The sequence below is a fragment of the Dermacentor variabilis genome, chromosome 1 (genome assembly GCF_050947875.1).
Source record: "Dermacentor variabilis isolate Ectoservices chromosome 1, ASM5094787v1, whole genome shotgun sequence".
Classification (NCBI taxonomy): domain Eukaryota; kingdom Metazoa; phylum Arthropoda; class Arachnida; order Ixodida; family Ixodidae; genus Dermacentor; species Dermacentor variabilis.
The window spans coordinates 231,094,802-231,116,507 of record NC_134568.1 but is presented as its reverse complement, the minus strand read 5'-3'; the positions used below and the strand labels follow the sequence as shown (position 1 = coordinate 231,116,507).

Sequence of the window (21,706 nt, the reverse complement as noted above, 5' to 3'; positions counted from 1 at the left end):
GAGCTGCGCTGACGAGCTGCTATACGGTAGCTGCTGTCACACAACGTCACGCAACGCTCCCTACACCTGCTTGCGTGCGCGCAGGAGGCCGCCGAGCGCACGTGCAGCCGCGCCGGGAGCGAGGCGCAACTATGGCGGCTGGAACCTTCGAGCCGCCACAGCGCAACCAGCCGAGCAGGAGTTAAAATTTACAACCGCCAAGCACAGTCGCCAGGGTAAAACGCTTGCCGCAAACTGGACGGCAAGGCACACATAGGCACGCGCGTGCCGTTGGCACACCACCTCGACGTCGCAACCTGCATCGCCCGCCAGGAAGTGGCGCGTGCGCATCGCGTGCTACACTCCCAATGGTATATTCGCTGCAACGAGACGCGCGCAAAATCGCAGAGCATACACGCACAGTTGTCGCACCGTTACTTGGCACAGACTTCCACATACGAAACTGATTCGAACTGCCTGAAAGTATAAATGTCGAACACTCAACGTGCACGCACCGACTCCTTAATGAAGCATTCAAGACAATCGAATTTAGCGATATCGAATTAAGACATACTACTCGGGCCCGCCATATGTATACGTTCGCCGCGATTACTGGAGCCGCTTCTGCATCTAACCAAGGTCCTTGTGCAGCCTTTTCCCGCCATAGTTTAACGAAGTAAAGCGGGAAGCATACAGAGTGTAGTGATGACATTTTCAACATGCCGTCGGCGCGTCATTTTACGGCGCGCGATTGTCACGCTGTTAGCGCAGCCAAAGTGCGTGCCACGCTTTATATAATCGGTAACTGTAGGAAACAAAATCCGACCGTAATTGCAGCGCGCTCATCTCGAAGCGTATAGTGGATGCACCGCCGCTGGGATCGGCCATGCCAAAAATGCGTCGGACAAAACGGCTCCACTTGAGGCGATCCTGCCCACAGGAAAAATGCGCGTTTTCGGATAGTCTCAGACTCTCAGCCAATGACACGTCGCGAAATATATTTTAGACTTCATTGCAAAGCATTAAAATACAGCTAAAGAAATTCTCTTTACAACGATGACGGTGTAAAGTAACTTTTTCTTTAATTGAAGCGGGCAAAGATGAGCTTGATTTCAAGAAACATTTCCCAAAAGTATACGGACGGCTAGCAAAGGAAGACATGCAGCCACAAAGCAGAAAGCAGCAAGATAATTTTTCAACGTACACTTTGTATACCAATATAGTAGGTAGGAATGTATAGAAATGCAATATATAGATATGTGGTCTTCTACTGAGAAGCTCCTAACTGTACCAAAAAATTATATTTTCCATTACGAAGAGAAGCGTTAGTCGCTGTGATGAGGGAGCTACTTATGAAGCAGAATATATGATACACAAAAAAATAATCACAGCTTCGCCCGAAAAGGGAAGCATCGATTGCGATAGCAAATTAGTGGACAGCTATACGAAGTAAGGATAGTAGTTTTATCGGCCGTATAAACTTGTAAGCATAAGCATGCTTACTAAATTAACAAGCTTGTGTCACGCGCGCACAGGCAAACATGCACATATCTCACTCGATGACCGCGGAAACTCGCAGTCAAAACGCTGGAGTGACAAAGCGCGGCAGCAGCCGCGAGCGCACTGACCTTCCCGCTGCATCTCGCATCCCCCCCCCCCCCCAACGCAAACTAAGCCACGAAAACACAGCGAGCCGGACTGTGTCCCCGTCGCAGACGACTTTCAAGATACAGCGACCAGGGTGGGCGTAATCCAGCAATTGCAAAAACGCGCCCGGGGGCCCCCTAGGAGTAGAATTCCCCCCTCCCCCCTCGGAGCCTGGCGCGCTACGGAAGATGGCACGCTTCCTCCCCACTCTTTTTTCCCTTTTGTGCGCGAGATTGTCGGCTCACCGTCGCACGCTTTCACTCGTACACACAGCACACGGCGAGTAGCGGCGACTTTATCGCCCTAGGGCTCTATACAGAACCTCACGTCGACTCCAACGGCAGAAATGCGCTTGGAGGAATAAAACGGGCATATAGAAAAATGCATGATTTACCTGCCTTATGTATTTTTCATACATTTTCAGTGCAACACATTTTGCGAATTCTGCAAAGCCTGCCATCGAACTATACATTTTAGTTTGTCCTGCCGAAGTCCGCAGCTGTCTTCCTCAGGGCCGGTGCTGCAAAAGAAGCTATGTGCAACTGCTCTGTAATAATGACTGGTAAATGGACCTTTCAGAGAAGCATTGCCACGTAATGAGAATCAGAACCTTAGCGGAACGTTAGCTATTTACAAAATGCAATACTTGACTCAATTTGCAAATAACAAGGTAATAAAGCGTGAGCAGCCTGCCAACAATACTGTGATTCCAAAAAAATATAAGGAACTTTCTGTCAAAAGCCTATTTTAGATCAAGCATGAATTCCATGCTAAATTAATGTATACATTCCCAAAAATACTTCAGTACTGTAGCCATGGGGCAGAGTAATAAGCCAGCTATGCAGTGCAAACGGAAATAAATACTACATTACTGGTTCTTGCCTGGTTCAGTCACCACACCAGTAAAACATTTCGCTTTCAGTATTAGCATGAAAAACATCTTGCATTTCAGTTAACACCTCTGTGCATACCTCTGAAATACAATGACACCATTCATTACATAAGCTGTTCATATTAAAGCCAAGCATCTGTTGAAGCACTTGTGAAGGAGCACAGGCACAATTCTTTTTCTTGCTTTCTTTATTTAATGTATAGCCAGTGATCCATTAATTATGGCGTAAAGCCTCAATTTCTCAAGCGTGCCACAAGTTCACAATGAGCACAAGGTGTAGCACAGCTTTAGATATGTAACAGGTGCTAGGATAAGTCGCAAAAAAAGGTAATATGAGGATGCTTTACATTGCATTCAGTGACACAGTTGCAGCACCACTTTCGTGCGACATTTACACTACCAGCGTTTGCAGCCTCAAGAGGATACAAGCTTGTGGATGTGTTTATGAAATGTAATTACCAATCGAACTTTCACATGGGAGTTAATGCATCGAGATTATCCAATAATAGGGACAAAATAAAAGAGTGCAATGGAGCATAGGCAAAAGGGGAATAAAGACAGGATAGTTCTGCACATAGTACACACATTAAGAAAATAATCGCACAGGCCTATGAAAAAAAACCTGCACCAGACAGTGCTGTCTTAGCTCTTATGTAATATACAGTCAGAAACAGCACCCAATGCAGATCAAAACTAAGATATGAAAACGGATTTCAGATTTTATAAGGAACTCTCTGTCAAAAGCCAATTTTAGCTCAAGCATGAATTCCATGCTAAATAAATGTATACATTCCCAAAAATACTTCAGTACTGTAGCCATGGGGCAGAGTAATAAGCCAGCTATGCAGTGCAAATGGAAATAAATACTACATTACTGGTTCTTGCCTGCCTGAACATAAAGGGTCTGCAATTTCGTTCCTTGTTTACTTATGTCTTGTTAGGGCTGCCGTGGCCATTATGCTTCTGCATTTTGAAACAAGGAAAATGATGGATTAATATGGGTCTCTCTGCTTTCAAGTGCCCATTACCATACCGGTTTTACACACCTAGGTAGCACATTCATATTATATGACAAAAAATTAAGCATGGCGATACATATACTACCTCTTTGTCCATTAATGAAAAGAAGGAGAGCTGAGGGTCTCGGTTTTCTTAAGTCACAACCACATGAAGCAAACAGACAATAGCAACAAGGAAAGCATAGGAGAAATCAACTGCTTGTTTATAAGAAATGTAGATATTGAAAATAAAACAACTGCCTGCAGGTGGGATACAAACCGACGTTCTCAAATTATGCATGCAATGCTCTTGTTTTTCAATATCAAAAGAAAAGTAGATGCGGCCCCCCAAGATGCAAGCTTCCCCATCTTGGCTCAATACTACTGTCACTATTCTTACTTTAATAATGCACTTATGGAAAACTCACCGGTGTCAGACAAGGCTTGTTCCTGGCCTGATGGAGATGATCCTCCACTCTGAAAATAAGACCGCACACATCTTGAATTTGAACACACCGCCAAGGAACAAATGAACCTGCTTTGTCTTCTAGTTCAGCTTACAAATGACTGTGAACAACACAAGTCAGGAAAAAAAGAAAGCTGCCACTGAATTTCAACGCAGTAAAGCTCTACCAACAGCACACAAAAACATTAAAACTCAATGCAGCATCTCTAGCAATGTGGAGAATATTGGTTAATCTGCCAGCTTGTCATGCTTCCTCTTAAGATTAGGTATTACTACTAATTATGACATAACTTTATCTAAAGAAAGGGGGCTCACGCCAAGCTCAGGAAAATTACTGTGTAATAGACCATTCAGAAAACAAAATTCGATGATAATTTAATTGAATTCTGGGGTTTAATGTGCCAAAACGAAGATTTGATTATGAGGTGAGCAGTAGTGGGGGACTCCAGATGGGGTCTTTAATGTGCCCCCAATGCACAGGACATGGGTGTTTCTGCATTTCGCACCCATCTTTTTAATTTTTTTTAACTACGGGGTTTTACTTGCCAAAACCACTTTCTGATTATGAGGCGCGCTGTAGTGGAGGACTCCAGAAATTTTGACCACCTGGGGTTCTTTAACGTGCACCTAAATCTAAGTACACGGGTGTTTTTGCGTTTCACCCCCATTGAAATGTGGCTGCCGTGGCTGGAATTCGATCCCGCAACCTCCTGCTCGGCAGCCCAACACCATAGCCACTGAGCAACCACGGCGGGTCAAGTTCAATGATACTAAACACACTAGGCATGTTGGTTCTGGGCAATGCAAAAACACTAAAATTGCAGCAATATTCCTCAAGTGCCGATTTATGATTGTAAGCTGCTGATAGAATATGTTTCTTTTTTGTTGATTGAGTGTTTGATCCATTGGATTTCATATCCCAAAGCAACAAAGAGGCTACGAGATACATTGTAGAGGAAGGCAATAGATAATTTTGACCTCATGGAGCAATTTAATGTACACCCAAACCACAGCACACATGCATTTTTTTGCATTCTGCCCTATTGGTGCATAGCTGCCGCAGGTAGCAGGAAACAAAGTCACAAACTTGTGCTAGGCAACTAAATGCCATAGCCAAGCCACTAGGCCCCCTGACTTTTTCTCTCTTTGTGTCAACCATGCTTTGCAGTGAACTTGTTGATGATTGCACATTCTTCTTCAATGTGCTGTTAAGGTTTCAGTAACAACAACCTCATCGAGATCTGACGTCAGGAGCCTGCCCTTCTCCCTACCACACGCATCACTGTTGCCTTCAGTTACCACACCAGTAAAACATTTGGTTTTCAGTATTAGCATGAAATGTATCTTGCATTTCAGTTAACACCTCTGTGCACACCTCTGAAATACAGTGACACCATTCATTACATGAGTTGTTCATATTAAAGCCAAGCGTCTGTTGAAGCACTTGTGAAGGAGCACAAGCACAATTTTTTTTCTTGCTTTCTTTATTTAATGGATAGCCATTGACCCATTAATTATGGCATAAGGCCTCAATTTCTCATGTGTGCCACAAGTTCACAATGAGCACTAGGTGCAGCAAAGCTTTATACATGTAACAGGTGCTAGGATAAGTCGTGAAAGCCAAAGGTTGTGGCAATAGCGGTACCGCACATCATTGATGAGAAGTGCAGAATGGAGGATAGAGGTGACTATTTTGGTAGCACGCTGCCAGCTTTCAGCAACAAGGGTGATTGTGTGGCCTTGAACCACTGCACTGGGTGAATGATGTGCACACGAGTGATTTGAGATACCAAACAACCACAACCTCACGTTTCCATAAAGTAACTAGCCTCATGCTTCATGTCCAAACCTGCACTGCCCTTGGCATGCATTTTGATCTGGTCACAGGCTGATGAAATTATTTGTTGCACTCTCTAGGAATTGAGGCTTCATACCACAACTAGTCTACAGCAAGATGCTAAAGAAAAGAAAAGGCAAGACAAGGCTTCATTGTGGGAACTCCTTAACCTCCCCAAGTCAAACGTATATATATTTTTTTTTATACAGAGTTTGGTACCTCAATATTCTGATTTAAGTACAGGACACTTAACACGAAGCCCATGGTAGCATTCTTGCTATGCTGGTGCCAAAACTCACATGTGGATAGCTCAGCAAACCAATTACTAAATAACTACTACACTAAATATTTTACTGCAAGTATCAATTCATCAATCTTTTTTTTTCATGGTATGTATTCTTCATGGCCAGAAATAAAGGTTAAAATAGCAATAAAGCACCCCTGAGACTTTTATCCCAAATAAGAGAAGAGGTACATGGAGGGTACAACTCATGCAATTCTTGGAAAGGGTCCCTCTTATGCAAAATTCTCACAAATGTTTTACCACAGTGTGTTACATGAAACAAGCTGTACATGATTAAAAAGTTACTCATTCCACATAATTGTGCTAAGTACCACCAAATCAAGCACCATGTATGTGATGGGACGAGTTGTCTACTTCTGGTTGCATGAACCACCATAAATAAGCGCAAGTAATTTCCCTTATGTTGTCCTCGGTGTCAGTGTTTGTTGGCTTCTTATGATATGATTAATACAAATCGGGCCCCCTCGGCGAACCCCCTTTCTTCTCGTTCATTACACATGAGGGTCTCCAATCCGGCAACATTGATGCCTTCAGGTAGCATGTGTGGGTTTATTGAACGGTTGCCTTTACCCAAAAAGATCACGTTCCCGTGATGCCTGCGGCAGAAAGGATGTTCCACATCCCCCGCCAAGGTCTGCGAGTGGTGGCGCTGGCTAACACTTCCAGGGTTCTACTAGGAAACATAAATACCCAAGAAAGTATGGGGAAACGGTGCCGCGGTAGCTCAATTGGTAGAGCATCGCACGCGAAATGCGAAGGTTGTGGGATCGTTGCCCACCTGCGGCAAGTTGTTTTTTCATCCACTTTCATTTCCATTAATTTATTGTTTCTTTATTTCATTTATTAAGCGCAAGTAATTTCCCCTATGTTGTCCTTGGTGTCAGTGTTTGTTGGCTTCTTATGATATTATTAATACAAATCGGGACCCTCGGTGAACGCCCTTTCTTCTCGTTCATAAATAAACAATGTCTTACAACATCTATTTCGTTTTGATAGATTCTTTTTAGTCCCTTTAAGTGGTCATGTTCAGTATTCATGCAATCAATAAAATTAATTCCCTGCAGTGCATTCCTTGCAGACACCTGCTGCACAATGAGACATGGCAATGATCCACAAACACCCTTGAAGTGCAGATAAAGTACAGTACTAGAGAGCCATATCATGGCAGCTGCATGCAAGGATTAGGTATTTGCCTCTTTCATGCTAGAAAACAACACTCCACTTAATCTTTTTATTAATGAAAATGAACCGTAGTGACAATCTATACACAAATTTCATGAAACAAAAAAAAGACACTTCTGAAGGCATCCCAAGGGCAAATATTTAGTAAAGCTAGACTGACTATACTATACTTTTGAAATGCCAAATGATTGCTCGTCACAAAAGCAGAGATTCGGTAAACTAGTAAGATGGCATAGGACTCAAACACAAAATTATCATCAAATTCTTTGAACAGTTATGTGTGCTGTCACCAATAGTAGCAGCAGCTGGGGAAAAAAAAGCAGATAGGAGACTAGTGCCTGATGGCACATGTCTCCATCTTTAAGCAGATGCTAATAGCTGTCTTGCGGTGCACTCTTTACCAAACATGTCATTTCGTGACCAAATCGTATGACAGCAAAAAGCAATGCATTTCAGCTTGTGAACATGTGCCACTTATCTGACAATTGTGACAAAGAGCAGCGACAACTGCCATATGCTAGAGCCATGAGTTCTAATCTTATACTGCCAGACTTGTTGGGACAACATGCCACGATCTCACAGGCCATGCAAAACGGTTGCGTTTGCTGTGATTTGCAGTGGCGTTATGAGCATAAATAATAAAAATATAATTGTTAGGTTTTGGATACCAAAATCATGATCTGATTATGAGGCACACCTTAATAGGGCGCTCTAGATTATTTTGGACACATGGTGTTCTTTAACATGCACCTAAGCACATGAGCACTATGGCATACTCCCCCCTCCCCCCGAATGCAGCTACTACCACAGCCGGGATCAGACCTGTCACCTCAAGCTCAGAAGCACAATGCCATAGCCAGTAAGCCACCATGGCAGGTACTGTTATGAACGTAGATTGGTTCTGCTATCATAAGCACATCATGTCATAGCTGAGCAAAGAACCTACATTTATTATCAATTCTTTCTCTGCTATGAGCTGTAGGTTTGCATCATATAAGGATTTGGATGCTTCTCAGTCAATGTAGCTTGGAGATGGCTCATTATATTGTGTTTGAAAGCAAACAACAAGTAAAAAGTCCGAAAACACCACACTGGTGTCACTGACATCCCCTGTGAATCAATGACATCACCGGTGCAGGTTGGGAGACAGGAAGAATTATTTATTCAGTTGGGATTTGCTCACTATTATTTCATCCCTTTCTGCCAAACAAACGCTGAGTGGGCTGTTAAAGATCACTACATCGGTTAAGCATGATTAATTAGTAAGATCTCAATGATACATATGTCTAGGAGCCACGAAAAATATTCGGATCAATCAAAACTAATATAAGCCATACGTTACAACAATCACGGCACCAAAGTAAAGGTCAGGTGTTCTTGTTTATTTATGGTGGTTACTTTCAGTTGAAGATGTCTCTGATGGGTTTTCTGGACCTTTATTTCCTCAATATTGTCAAGTAAACACTTATGAAGTCTGTAAAACTTTGCAATCATTCCTTCAGCTACCTTGCCGGCATTCATTCTGCACTGCACTGAGTGCTTTTGAAGTATGCAGGCCTCCACCAGGATTAGGAACAAGCAAGATATCATATGCCGACTCTGCAACTGTGTACCGCAGATCAAAGGGGTCTAACAGCAGCTCAGAAGTTTGTATATTCTATGAGGCTCCAATACAGTGTCCAAGTAATCTTAAAACCGAACCCATTGTATTTAACGCATTTTGGCTGATAATTGTTCAAGATTATTAGTATTCTCGAAGTCGGATCAACTGTTATCATAATTTGTTTTCAAGCAGACTCTCTCTATAATGAAACAACTTTGTTTTAATTTTAAGTATAGCAATAAAATCAATTCTCAATTCGTGTGGCACAATCACGACAATGAACAGCATGCTCATTAGGGTTCTCTAAATTACCAGCCTCTAAACCCCATCAGCCATTCATTACAAGCAATGATGAACAAGTGCATTTAGTTAGGATGCTTTCGTCGCATGATTCACTACTGAATAAAAAGATATCCTTGTTTTCTTGCGTTTTTTTTTTTCAATATTTAGCACTGGCTTCTACATTAGAACAAACAGTAGTGAGTAATAAAGAGGACAGCAAATGTTACTCAAATATTTCCCCAATAATTAGGCAGATAAAGGATTTGTGATATTTCACAATATAACCAGACCTGCCTAGCAAACCGTCCTGTGCCATTGCACCTATGGAAGTGCAGCTCCATGCCTTTATTTGCAAAATAAAATTAAAGACTCGGCAAAAAAGAAAAGAATACTGACCACATGCCGTACAATTGGTGATACAGCATGTGGTCAGTATTCAGCTGTATTATTCATATCTTTTAACAAACCAAATGGTATCTAAGCGCACTGACAACAAATAAAAACAACACATCAAATGAAAATGCCAGCCTGTGATGTCATGTTCCTTCACACAGATGAAAAACAACATCAGTGTTCACTTTTAGCTGTCAAGTAGGAAGGCACAAGAAAACAACATGGAAAGGCTTGCTTGCACAAAACCAAGACAGCACAGGAAGCATTCTGATTTCTGAAGAAGCTTAGACAACATTTTGTAGCAAAAATTACATTTTTGCTGCTTCCCTTGCTGACCAAGCATAATTTAATAATGAAGTCCAAAGACTAAAAACTAATATAAATTACCTAGCATTCACCATTACTTTGAATCACATATCTTACTACAAAGTAGGTTCACATACCGGAGTTAAGGCAACCATTAATTAAGGCCAATTCCCTTTCTTGCTAACAAGTGCACACTTTTATTGCTCACTAAATATCCATGTAGAAATGGCTAAAAAAGTTTGCAGCAGGGATCATCTTCACCATAGCCCCTTCAGTCACAAATTACAGTCAACTGTCGATAAATGTGTGAAATTTACATAATTTTATGTCAAGGTGCTGGAGAATCCATAGAAAGCAAGTCAAGGTGGGAGAATGACTGTGCATTTTATATAGTGACCCATCATAATTACATAGTAATTAACTATTAACTTATTGTACAGTCAGTCATGCTATGCTTCATTAAAAATATTTATTCACCCGCTCGAATCACATGCACAGGTTAATTAGGATGCAAGCATTACAACAAAGGAAAAAAATATCTCTCGCAATAACTAGTGAAATGCCCCACTTCAAACGTCCCGTCAAACAGTTCAGTGCCTTCACCAAAGCAGTCGTCTGACTGTAATACATTTCATAGAGAAGTGGAATGGTTGCTCTTTAGAAAAGCAGAATGTTCAATTTACTCAAAGCTTAATGTTCATTGTCTTCCTTGCAACCACTGCACAGAAATGGCAAAAATAAGTCATATCCACAAACGTGTATGCCATGACTGAAGGGGGTAAGAATGTGTGTGAGAACCATATCAGTTTTACTTTCATTCTGCAGATCAAGAAGATAAACTGCACTCAGTGTCGGCACATAACATGGTATTCTGTGCCATTATTACCACCACATTACATCTCCCCAACATTGCAACTTAAACACATTTCTCTAATTAAACATCTGAGTGCCAACTTTGATGATGGAAAATTCATAGCATGCGCTCACTGTGAGAATTTGATAATACTAGGTTGGTCCTCAATAATTATTACCATCAGCATTGCAACAAACATGCGATAAATATACCAAAGTAAAAGTAAAAATTTTAACCAGCTGACACAGTTCCCAAATTTAGTGGTCTGAAGGAAGCAAACCAACTTTTGAAGGTTGAGAAAACTTCACCTCATTGCCGCCAGGTAAGTACAAAAGAGAGAGTAATAAAAATGGCTGCTCAAGAAGCGTGTTTATCTAAAGGGCATGGTAATAAAGGCGAAATGAGATGGCAAAGGGCACATAGATTGATAAAGGTGCTTACAAAACCCAAAAAACTTATACAGAATGCAAGGATTCCATATAATCTAGTATAGAAACCACTGAACCTTCTTAAATATTAACCCTGCAAAAATTGGAGCTGCAAGCCAACACGATCTGTATAAACTCTAGCACCCCAAATAAATCTATACTGCCTAAAAAGTGCTTGATCAATTCAGCTGCCTGCAACACTTTTGACAAATATGTGAAGTATAACAAAGAATTTGCCAACATCTTATGCAAAAGCAATGCTTAGACTTTTAAGTGCCAAGAGCCTTCGTTGTCCCAAATATATATAGGAAGAACCGCTATGGATCAGTCTGGACAACAAGCAGTGAGGCTAGATACCTCATCCAAGGTAATCAGTCATTCAACCGTAAAACCCCTTTTTCAAAGCAAAATGCAACGAATAGCCAAAATGAGTGCTGAGTAGCAGAACCAAATGCCACAAAGCATGTGTTCTGTAGTTGGTCCCAAGTATACTTATCCTTCATGATGCTCCTACCAAAACTTTCAGAACTGTTGTTCCATCCTCAACTGCCTGATGCTATACATGCTTAATTAAGGGGTTTCACTATTTTAAATGCTTTCTATTGACTGCGCTTAATGGATTATGGAACAATACATAAAATAAAAAATAAACATGCTTTCTCTAAAATGTTCCTCGTATTCACTATTCTTTTTTCATCTAATCTGTTTTTTCATTATCAAATGTTTCAGTTTTTTGCACATTTATTTATACGAATATTAAAATTTGTTGTCATACATTGTTTCATAGGAATGCTGTTCCGTGTACTAATCCTAATTCACCGTCTCGATCATGTTCAATATTATTGATGCGTCGTCACAAACAGATTTTGTTAAGTATTTTGTTATTCTTAGTGCTCTGTCACTTGTTAGCCCTGTCAAGCTGTCTGGTGCAATTTTCCTGCCAAGAAGGTAAAATGTGTGAGTGTGTGTGTGTGTGTGTGTCTGTGTGTGTAAAATAAAACTCAACTGAATTCAACATTGACTATCAAGTTTACGAAAAAAAATATTTTCACGTGTTCAAAAATTAGCATACTTCAGCAGTGCGGTTTCGAAATACTCCTATATCAATTAAGCAGCATATCAACAGTCACACAAGGCAACAGCAAAATCCCTGCTGAATGTCACCACAATACCAAAGAGCCTATGTTATCTTAGTTTGTGCTCCTGCTAATTAGGTCTTTTTTTAAGACAGTCTTCTCTAGTCACGGGCAACCGAACTGCTTTAAATATGATGCCCCAGAGAAAAATCATCCTTTGTACAGTTACATCCAAGAACAATATGCGCAAGAATATTAAGTGCAATCCACTAAGAATGATATTGTCTCAAAAAAAATCCAATTGTTACAACTAGTTACCACCACCTAGAAATATTTATGCCACTACAGTAAGAGCAACACAGCATTTCCACTGTGTTTGCCTGACACGACATGAAACCACTCACAAGTCATGACATTTCAGCCCTGCTTGAGTGTCTGAACATGTGCACATACACATATTAACACTGAAAGAACTGCATAATGGAAAACTCAGAAATAAATTGCCTTAATATCAGCATTAAAGTAAGAAAATTTTGTTGTCATATCTAATCAACAATGATAATCACTTCACTACTGTCACTTACTTCCACATGGTGTTAATGCAAAAAGTTGATTTGGCTAAAGTAGATGCTCCTTATAAGCTATACATTGTTATGCATGCTATCATTACAAGTGTCTTGGCACTCTGTAGAAACGGCACTTAGGACAATTGCGTAACTACACAACGTGATCAGTTCACATAGTGTGAACACAACTGCTAGAAAGATACAAGGTATAGTATGACATACATCTATAAGAGAACACATGCCATATCAGCAGAAAGGCCTTGCTTAACTATCAGCTAACCAATGGCAAAAAATTTACAACAGCATGCTTAACAGCGCATTACGTCAACAGTGAACTGTTTTGATAGCTAAACAATATGGCACTTGGAAAGTGCCATATTGTTTGGCATACATTGTGTTGCAGATAAGCCACAAGCTCATAAATGATACAGATCCCCTTTTATCCCTTTCAGTCACGAATTACGATCGACTGTCGATAAATGTGTTAAAATTTGCATAACTTTATGCTGAGGTGCTGGATACTCCATAGAAAGCAAGGGGGGATGAGAATGACTCTCTGCATTTTATAGAGACCCATCATAATTACGTAGTAATTAAATATTCATTTATTGTACAGTCAGTCATGCTATGTTTCTTCATCGAAAATATTGAATCAGTCGCTCGAACGACAAGCATAGGTTAATTATTGGGTGCAAGCATTTCAACAACGGGAAAAAAATATCTTTCGCAATTACTGCCTTCGGGAAAGCGGTCATCTGAAGCAAAGCATTTCACTCAGAAGTAAAATGGCTGTACTTGAAGAAAGCAGAATGTTCAATTTACTGAAAACTTAATGCTTCTTGTGTATTCCTTGCAATCGCTGCACAGTAATGACAAAAATAAGTTGCTTCCATGAACGTGTACACCGTGACTGAAGGGGGTTATTACACACGACCAAGAAAAATGAGGCCCTGTAATATTCTCTCTCACATGGTCTTCTGCATCATACCTTTTACCAACAAGACAAGTTTGCCCATGTTGCACAAGTTGGCTGAAAGCTCATACACCGTGGTCAGCTGCCATGTCTGACACTGTCCACTAACCCCAAAAGCAGGTCCCGTAGCAAATTACTCCCCTTATGCCCATTCATAATATTTACGTTAACTGATATATCCTACTTAGATCCTAAGACAGCTAAGGAATAGGGAGTTACAGGCTTTGCACAGCCAAAGTTAAAGGATGCGAACTGCCACGTATACAAGACAACACAAAAGGAATACAAAAGAACGTAAACATGCCATTGGGCTTTGGGTACACAAAGACACATAGGGTGCACTATTTCTAAAACTACCTAATATAACCATTTTTCAAGTCTGTACTTATTATAGACTGCTTGTTATGACCGCGAAAACCCTTTCTTTTTCTTCTTAAATATCATGGTTAGATGCTGAAAGCAGCACCTCTGTGTATAAAAAGAAACTAACTACTTCCTCATTTTTTTTAATGGTAAAAACTGCTTTTCTTTGCCTAAATATATGCATGAAAGTGTAAAATGTTGTGGATTGCAGTGTTGGCAGTGCATTTTGGATTTTCAAAATGCACTTCACAAGTGATTTTTGTCATCTGTGACAGCACGTTGGTCTAGATCAAATTTGTTTCATTTTTCACAACAGTTGACAGCAAGGATGTGATTTCACTACTTCCATGCAGTTCCAGATGCATCTGACTCTATATACAGGATTAATACCTTATGTAATCACTCCAATGTTACTTTTGAAAGAGAATGAAGGTAATGTACATTGTAGGGGTTTTGGTCTTCCAAGGATATACGTCCAGGCCGAACCAAAGGGTATCAAAGGTTGCTGTCATGGAGGGCTCCAGAATAACTGTAATCTCCCAGACCTCCTTAACGTACAGCAAAATTTATGCAAGTGGGAATTTTTCACATTTTCTCAACCTAATATATGCTTCGGCCCAATTAAAATGCAAGGCGAATCAGCAAAATGGAACAAACTAAACTTCTAATTTTACCTCATGTGAAGAACTACTACCAGAAAGGACCTGACAATTTATTCTCGCCAGTAAACCTATGTAAGCTGCATTTTAACCCATGATGATCCGTTAGTCAACAGTTGAATAAGCACAACTTGTAATGACGACTAGGACATGTCTGCAGAACAGCGAGTGAGAACATAAAGAAAAAGAAACATGTAGGTTAAACAGAGCCGTGATGTTGGCGACCCTGCATGAAAAAGAAAGAAAAAAAGTCAACAGAACAAGTAGTTCATGCACACACAGTAGAAGAGAGCAATAAGTAGCCTCTCAGGTTTATTGATTTTAATATGTTTTTGAAGTGCATGTAGTATTCTGCAATCATGAAGAGTGAAGCCACAAATTAACAAAATAATTGTGGCAACAGACAGAGGCACTATGCCTGGGGTGGTATTCTTGAATTATCCTTTCTGGAGATACGTTCAATTTTACAAGATTTCGCATGACTTCCACCAGATGTGCCAGCGTCGACAGGCAACAGCAGTCCTGGCACTTGGATAAGACAGCATGCTTGGCACTGTGCAAAGAATGCTGTCAGTTGTAGACTCTGATGCATCTGGTGCTGGTCACGTGAAATCTTGCGAAAACTAAAATGTATCCTTGAAAGATCATCCCAGAATACGGTCCCTGATGTGCCCTCAATGTAAAAATGGCTAATGAGCGGTCAGCTTAAGTCGGACGCAATTCCCTACAAGTCTCTGCCATTATAAACTTCAGTGTGCTCCTTTCATGGGCAGTGAAACGTCCCACTGACTCTCAGCCTGCCTGAATCCTCACTGCAGACAATCTGTTGTGTGCCTTCAGAAAAGATCAGCCCAGCATGTCTGGTGAGCATATTTATTTCGATCAACAAAATATATTTTACTGCCGGATTGCCAAGAAAAATAAAATAAATCTGTTTTGTGAGAAAAAGGTCTTTTCCCCAAAAAAAAATTCGGAAGCACGCGTCAGTCAGAAGCATTTTTGCAAAGTTTGCCGAATGCACATTTTTGCTATCTCCCAAAGAAAGTGTGGTTACAGCTCTAAACATATTGAGTGATAAATAGCATCGATTCTAAGTAATTAGTACAGAGTATGATAGCTATGATGAGAAAGAAAAACTGTGAAAACAAGATTGAACAGTAATGGTCAAAGCTGACATTTTTTCTCTCCGTATCCAAGGTCGATCCAAATAGGTCGCGAAGCTTCGGCTGAAAAGCGGTTCAGTACAGATTGTCACAGACATCAGCAAGGGGGGTTATGGGAGCAGTGATTGAAGCGCGACTATGTTTGGAGGGAACAAACATTGGGAAAGAAAAAAGCTTTTTTTAATTCAAGCGAGACACAATTAGAATCATTCAACAAAAATATAAGTCCTGGTCAATTTTATCTATTCGTGACGAGTTAAGAAAATACAAGTTTATTCAATTTTATTATTATTAATAAATGCATTTATTTTTGGCACCCACCGTTACAGGGGGCGTTGACGCCACCATCACTCGCAATGCAATGCACATCTTGAAATGGGCAGAAAGGCGCACTTGTAAAGTTCACCTGTTGAAATACGCCCCCTCAGAGTTTGTGCTTTCTTGCTTGTCGAAGTTTGTCTGAATTTGGCGAAACAGGTAGTTTCATCACTTCTTAATCTGTTCAGTCAAAAGTAGTGAGTTACGACCGCCAGATAATCGTGTAGTTGTTTTCGTGCGACTGCGCCGGCCGACGAGCTTGGCGCCCGACGATAGGATCAGCACTCTATACGTAAAGCTTTCATCGGCCTCCAAAGAAAGTATGTTCTGTGCAGGGGTGCGATTTCGACAACCGTACGGCTGGCTTTTCCTGCATCGCTTTCCGCGCTGAAAGCTAGAAACGCCCATCAAGTCGAATGGCGGGGCATTTGAATATATAGCTCCAAAAGCAGGCCAACAAAACAAATTTTGCATCTTCAAAAACAAAATGATGTTACTTCTGCTTTTAACAGACATGGCGTCACATTATTTTTTCTTCCGCCGGAAGTGTTCCCACCACATACAGATGGCGCTAAGCCCCATGAACCGCCGATGGACCGCCATGTTTTGAACGTATGGACTCCTATGGAAGCTTCGCTACCAGGTATATTTACCTTGCCGTATCTGTGAGAAGCATGGTTTTCAAATTTTGTCAACCTGTTGCCTTGAAAGTCATTCAAATTTGATGCATATATATTTGCCCTAAGCAGCACTAAAAATTCAGATAAGTGCTCAAGATTAGACCTATTGCTAAATGAGCGGTATTTTAAATATACTTTTTTAAAAAAGGCCATCCTCGATATTCTTCAAAATTTCCAAAAATAAGTCTCCTGAATTGAACTACGGTAGTCTAGAAAAACATGCTGCATCATTCATTTCGTTTCAGAATTAAAAAGCAAGAAATGTGACTGCATAAATAGTACCACCACTGTGACATACCTGCGTGCGCTCGCGGTTGCAGGTTCCATTATTTTGCGACACGAAAGTGCATCAGAATGGTTTGTAAACCAAGGATTGACAAAAAAGAACATTTTGGGGTGAAAATACTTGCAAAATCTGCGCATGGCCGCAGTGACCAAATGGTGGGGCATTGTCACATGGTTTGGAGCACTTGCTCTTGATATCAGCAATTTAAGAGCATGTACTGCATACAATTCATTAGAGACAGAATGTATACAGGGTAGTAACCTGATCAATGAGGGAGCACACAGTGGAACTTTCAGTGAGCCAACACCACACTGGGGCACACATCGCAAACAACAACTATAAGCAATAGTCTATGTACTGTCGTTCACACAATCTAATTTTTAAGGATAGCACTTTCCAAAAGTTCAGCAGCAGTTGTTCATCTTGTTTCATTTTGTTTGTCTGTCATAGACTGAAGGGCAATTTTTGTATTCAGTTTGTTTCCCTAGACTGTTGCTTAAGATGTGGTTATACATCTGCGTTCAATTTCAGATCTTCTGATATCATGTGCAACAGTTAAATGACAATTTTCAGGCAGTATTAAATTATTATAGTGTCAATATTACAATGGTATTAAACAAGTAGTATATAACACTCACGCAACCCCAGCAAAGCTGCAGGTCTGGTAAATGTCTCATTCCTTATTAGTAGCAGCCTTTAAATAGCAACTAAGCAGATGACGCGTGCGCCTGGTGGTTAGTGGATATGACACAAGTGCCAGAATATTACATCCAATATTTTTGAGCGCACTGCAGGCAGCACACAATCTCAGAGGTCATGCTGAGGAGTCTTGCATTCTCAGCAAGCGTCACTTCCAGTGAAAAGCAACGGTGGCATTTGTTTGTTTTCATGTTTTTTTTTTTAAAGCAATGTCTTCCTTGACGAGTCACCACCACTTTTCCATATGGGATGTGTCTGTTTCTAACTTCTAGCCTGTTTCCTGATCCAATCCTGAGGGTAGTGCAGTCCAAAGTTCGACACTGTTCCTACTTCCCTTAAGCAATAGAGTGCCATGCCAAGTGACTCAGCTAAAATCTAACAATAATCTAATAATCTTCAGCTAGAGGATGAGCCCTACATCATGCCAGAGAAATTTCAGTACATCAAGGAAGCGGCATGGAATGAGACTAGCACTCACTTCTCACCTTTGCATTGCCATGCTAAGCACATAAGAATTGCTGACCGAAGCAAAATTCGAAGGGAGGAAGAACTGTGCAGAATGTGCCAGACACTGCTATGCATGCACTCAAGAAATTTGGAAGACGATTCAACCTCTAGCTGATGTTATTCAAACATTGTTGCTACAGCACGGCTCTCATAATGAATTATACGGTTCATTCTCACTCCCAATTCACCAAGGAAACATTGCCTTTCATCAAGTTCAACTAGGGGCTGAATTAACTTTCAGCTTTCTTTTTTCCCAATTTTGGTGTAAAAAACATTATTTTTGCAGGTGTGTCGTGGCTCATCTACTCGTATTTCAAACATAAAATTTTGCACTGAGGCTGCTCTGTAAATACGCAATTTAAAGGCGGCTTTTTTACTTGGCCCAACGTTTCATTCCAGTTGGTCTTTAATGTGAACTCTGCTCGGAATTTGTGACCATCACATCACTCGTGTACCATCCAACTAAATGCACCAAGCTGAGCAGTGGGTTGCTAAACACAGATCTGCCACATGAAAACCCTTCTAAGTCTATGTCTGCTCTGATCACTGATTAACACCTATTTCTTGAGTTTGAATATGACAGAAGAAGAACAAAAAGTCTGCTCTGGGACTTTTCTGACACAGGGTATACATTTTTTGCAAAAAGCTAACACCATCAAAGAAAGAGACCAATGCGAAGCGGCAGATAGATTCACATGGACAAGTGCCACAAGGAAATCTCTTCAAAGGGCCCTGCAGTACATTTTTCGGGCCACCATACTAGCTCTAGATCTATTCTCAGCATGTCAAAGAACAATGAGCGAGAGGAATTATAACAATTAATGCAAACACAAGTTATTGGTCAGAGAAACCTTGAAATACGAGAAAAATTATCATTTCCCTCAACTTGAATTTTCACGGCTTGAGCTGCCACATTTCACTCTCCTATGACATGACAGTGTGGCGCCAACTGCAGCACTATGGTTGCCATAGTGCCGCGTCGGCGCAGCACTTCGGGCAGCACTATGTTGCCATAGTGCTGCTCTAAGTCGGCGTACTATGGCTGCCAAGCCTGCTCAGCTTGTTGATAGCCTTCACATGACCTCGGCAATCGGGCGGGGTGTGGTCCAATCTTGAAGGCCATGGCATCACCGTTATAGTCAAAACAGCTTCTATGAAGCAGCTGTTGGCGCAGCATGTGCTTGGCATGTTCATGCATCGTTCCCATAACTGCAACATCTTGCTCGTGGCTGTATGGTAATTAGGCGATATTTAAAATTGTTGTAAAACATATTGCAGTAAGTAGTTCTTGCTCAGTACTCACCATATTGTGCAAACATTAATCATACATTAGATTTTTAACCGATGATCATTGTGCCACTCACTGATGTCACGTCTGTCGCATGAAGTGCATGAATCGCTGGCTCGCGATGCTGCTATTGATGCTACCCAACAAGCTTTCTCGGGAGCATTGCAGGGCATCATTAAAGGGCAACTCCAGAGTTTTTTCAATGTCCCGTGACCTTAATAAAATTTTGAATATATGTTCTCTATACTCTGATTATTTTTGCCAAACAACGTGACTGCAAGTAATTTAGTTTTCCTGAAAATAAATTTTGAAGATTGGTTGCGTGTTCCTGCCTCATGGCCACAAACATATGACATTTTACTGGCCACCCTGTGTTTGTGATGTCGGAGACTATAATGCCATCAGAGACTATAATGCCACTTCGCCCAGAAACAGACGTGATAACCGGTGCTTCTCTTACTTAGTCTTGCCGCAGCACACGTGTTGAATTGGGCACGTCAGCTGCTTTGCGTGGCGGCAGCGGGTCAAAAGCAAACGGCAATCCTTCAGCACTCATATCGTCGCTGAAATATTCGCAGAAATTGCCATGGTCTAGTTCAAAAGAGCAGGAAAAGCTCCCAGTGTCATCAGAAGACATCGTCAGCTTCACTTTTTTTAGCGTTAGCACCACGCAAACTGCATGTTTAGCACGGGTTCTGTGTTTTTACATCACACTAGTGCAGGATCTGACGTCATTAACTCATTGTGATGTCACACGAAGCAGCTACCTGTTTCGGTTTCAGTACCTCGTTTACTGGTTATTTAAAGTTAAGTAATAGCTTCTAAGCAAAGTGAACCACACCTCTGGTGGCAGGACTGTGAATGCCATGTGAAAATGACAATATCCTCATATGGTTAAAAAAAAATGCTGGGAGTTGCCCTTTAACCACACCAGGGATCATCACTGGTCCCATCAGAGAGCAAAGCGATCATGTGACTACTGCAGCAACAGAAACACTGGCCACAGTAAGGACATGCCAACATTGGTGCACCTGGATGCAAGACGCTTTCAACATGCTTTTTTCGCTAGTGTGGCTGTACCTTTACACAATGAAAGCCTTAAAGCACCTGAATCAACAATTAAGGGTTTTCATTAGAAATCTGCTTCGGCCACCCTTAGCACAGAGACAGGTAAGGTACATTTCTGTTACCACTCAATCACTTTAGCTATGTTAATTATCATGTTCCATGCAATCAACAATTAAACAAAATCTAACCAAGAACACAGATAGAGAGTGTCAAAAGAACACTAAATGCTCCTTTGTGAATTTTGCTTAAATGTGTATCACAAGGGGGCAGTGCCATGGCATTGGGCTTCAACACCAGGAGAAAAATCAGTAATGTGGCTGTTTGGGCTTGTTGATACAACATATTGGTGAATTACAAGTATAAAACATCTTGTTACTGGTAACAACATCTGTGAGCAACAGTAGTGAGAAATGATCGGGAAACAAGACGTCAGAGGTGGATCTCTAAAGCGAGCTATAGCAAATTGCTTGCAAAAATGAAACATGTCATGCCCACAAAGGACATTCCCACATTTGCTCAATATTGTTTACATTGCTTTAGTAAAAGTACTTGAATTATGGTAAGGCATATCTTTCTTTAAAAAAAAGGACCTTCCTCCCCATTTACCACTAAAAAAAAGAAGAATAGCAGCCAGTATTTACCTTTCCTGTGTTGAAAAAATAAAACAAAAACAAAGTGCGCTACAAAATGAAGCTCAAAATAGTTTGCCTTTGATCCTGCAGTGGTCAGTATAGATGACAGAACGAATTCCATGGCACAAATTAACGTCTTTCAACGCATTGTCACTTTGGGCTTATCGTTCAATATGTAATGAACTGACGAATTAGTGAACTCACAATGTCTACTGATTTCAATATTTTTAGAACGCACAGGTCAGACCAACGTGGCGG

At 40.9% G+C, this 21,706-nt stretch overlaps 1 protein-coding gene across 1 annotated transcript in view; it reads right to left on the bottom strand.

The window, feature by feature from the left end:
- LOC142558914 (uncharacterized) overlaps window positions 1-21,706 on the bottom strand; it is a 195,028-nt gene that overhangs the window by 162,805 nt on the left and 10,517 nt on the right. Inside the window, exon 2 of the mRNA XM_075670811.1 lies at window positions 3,945-3,993. Within this exon, the coding sequence (XP_075526926.1) occupies window positions 3,945-3,993 (49 nt within the window). The remainder of the gene's footprint in view (window positions 1-3,944; window positions 3,994-21,706) is intronic.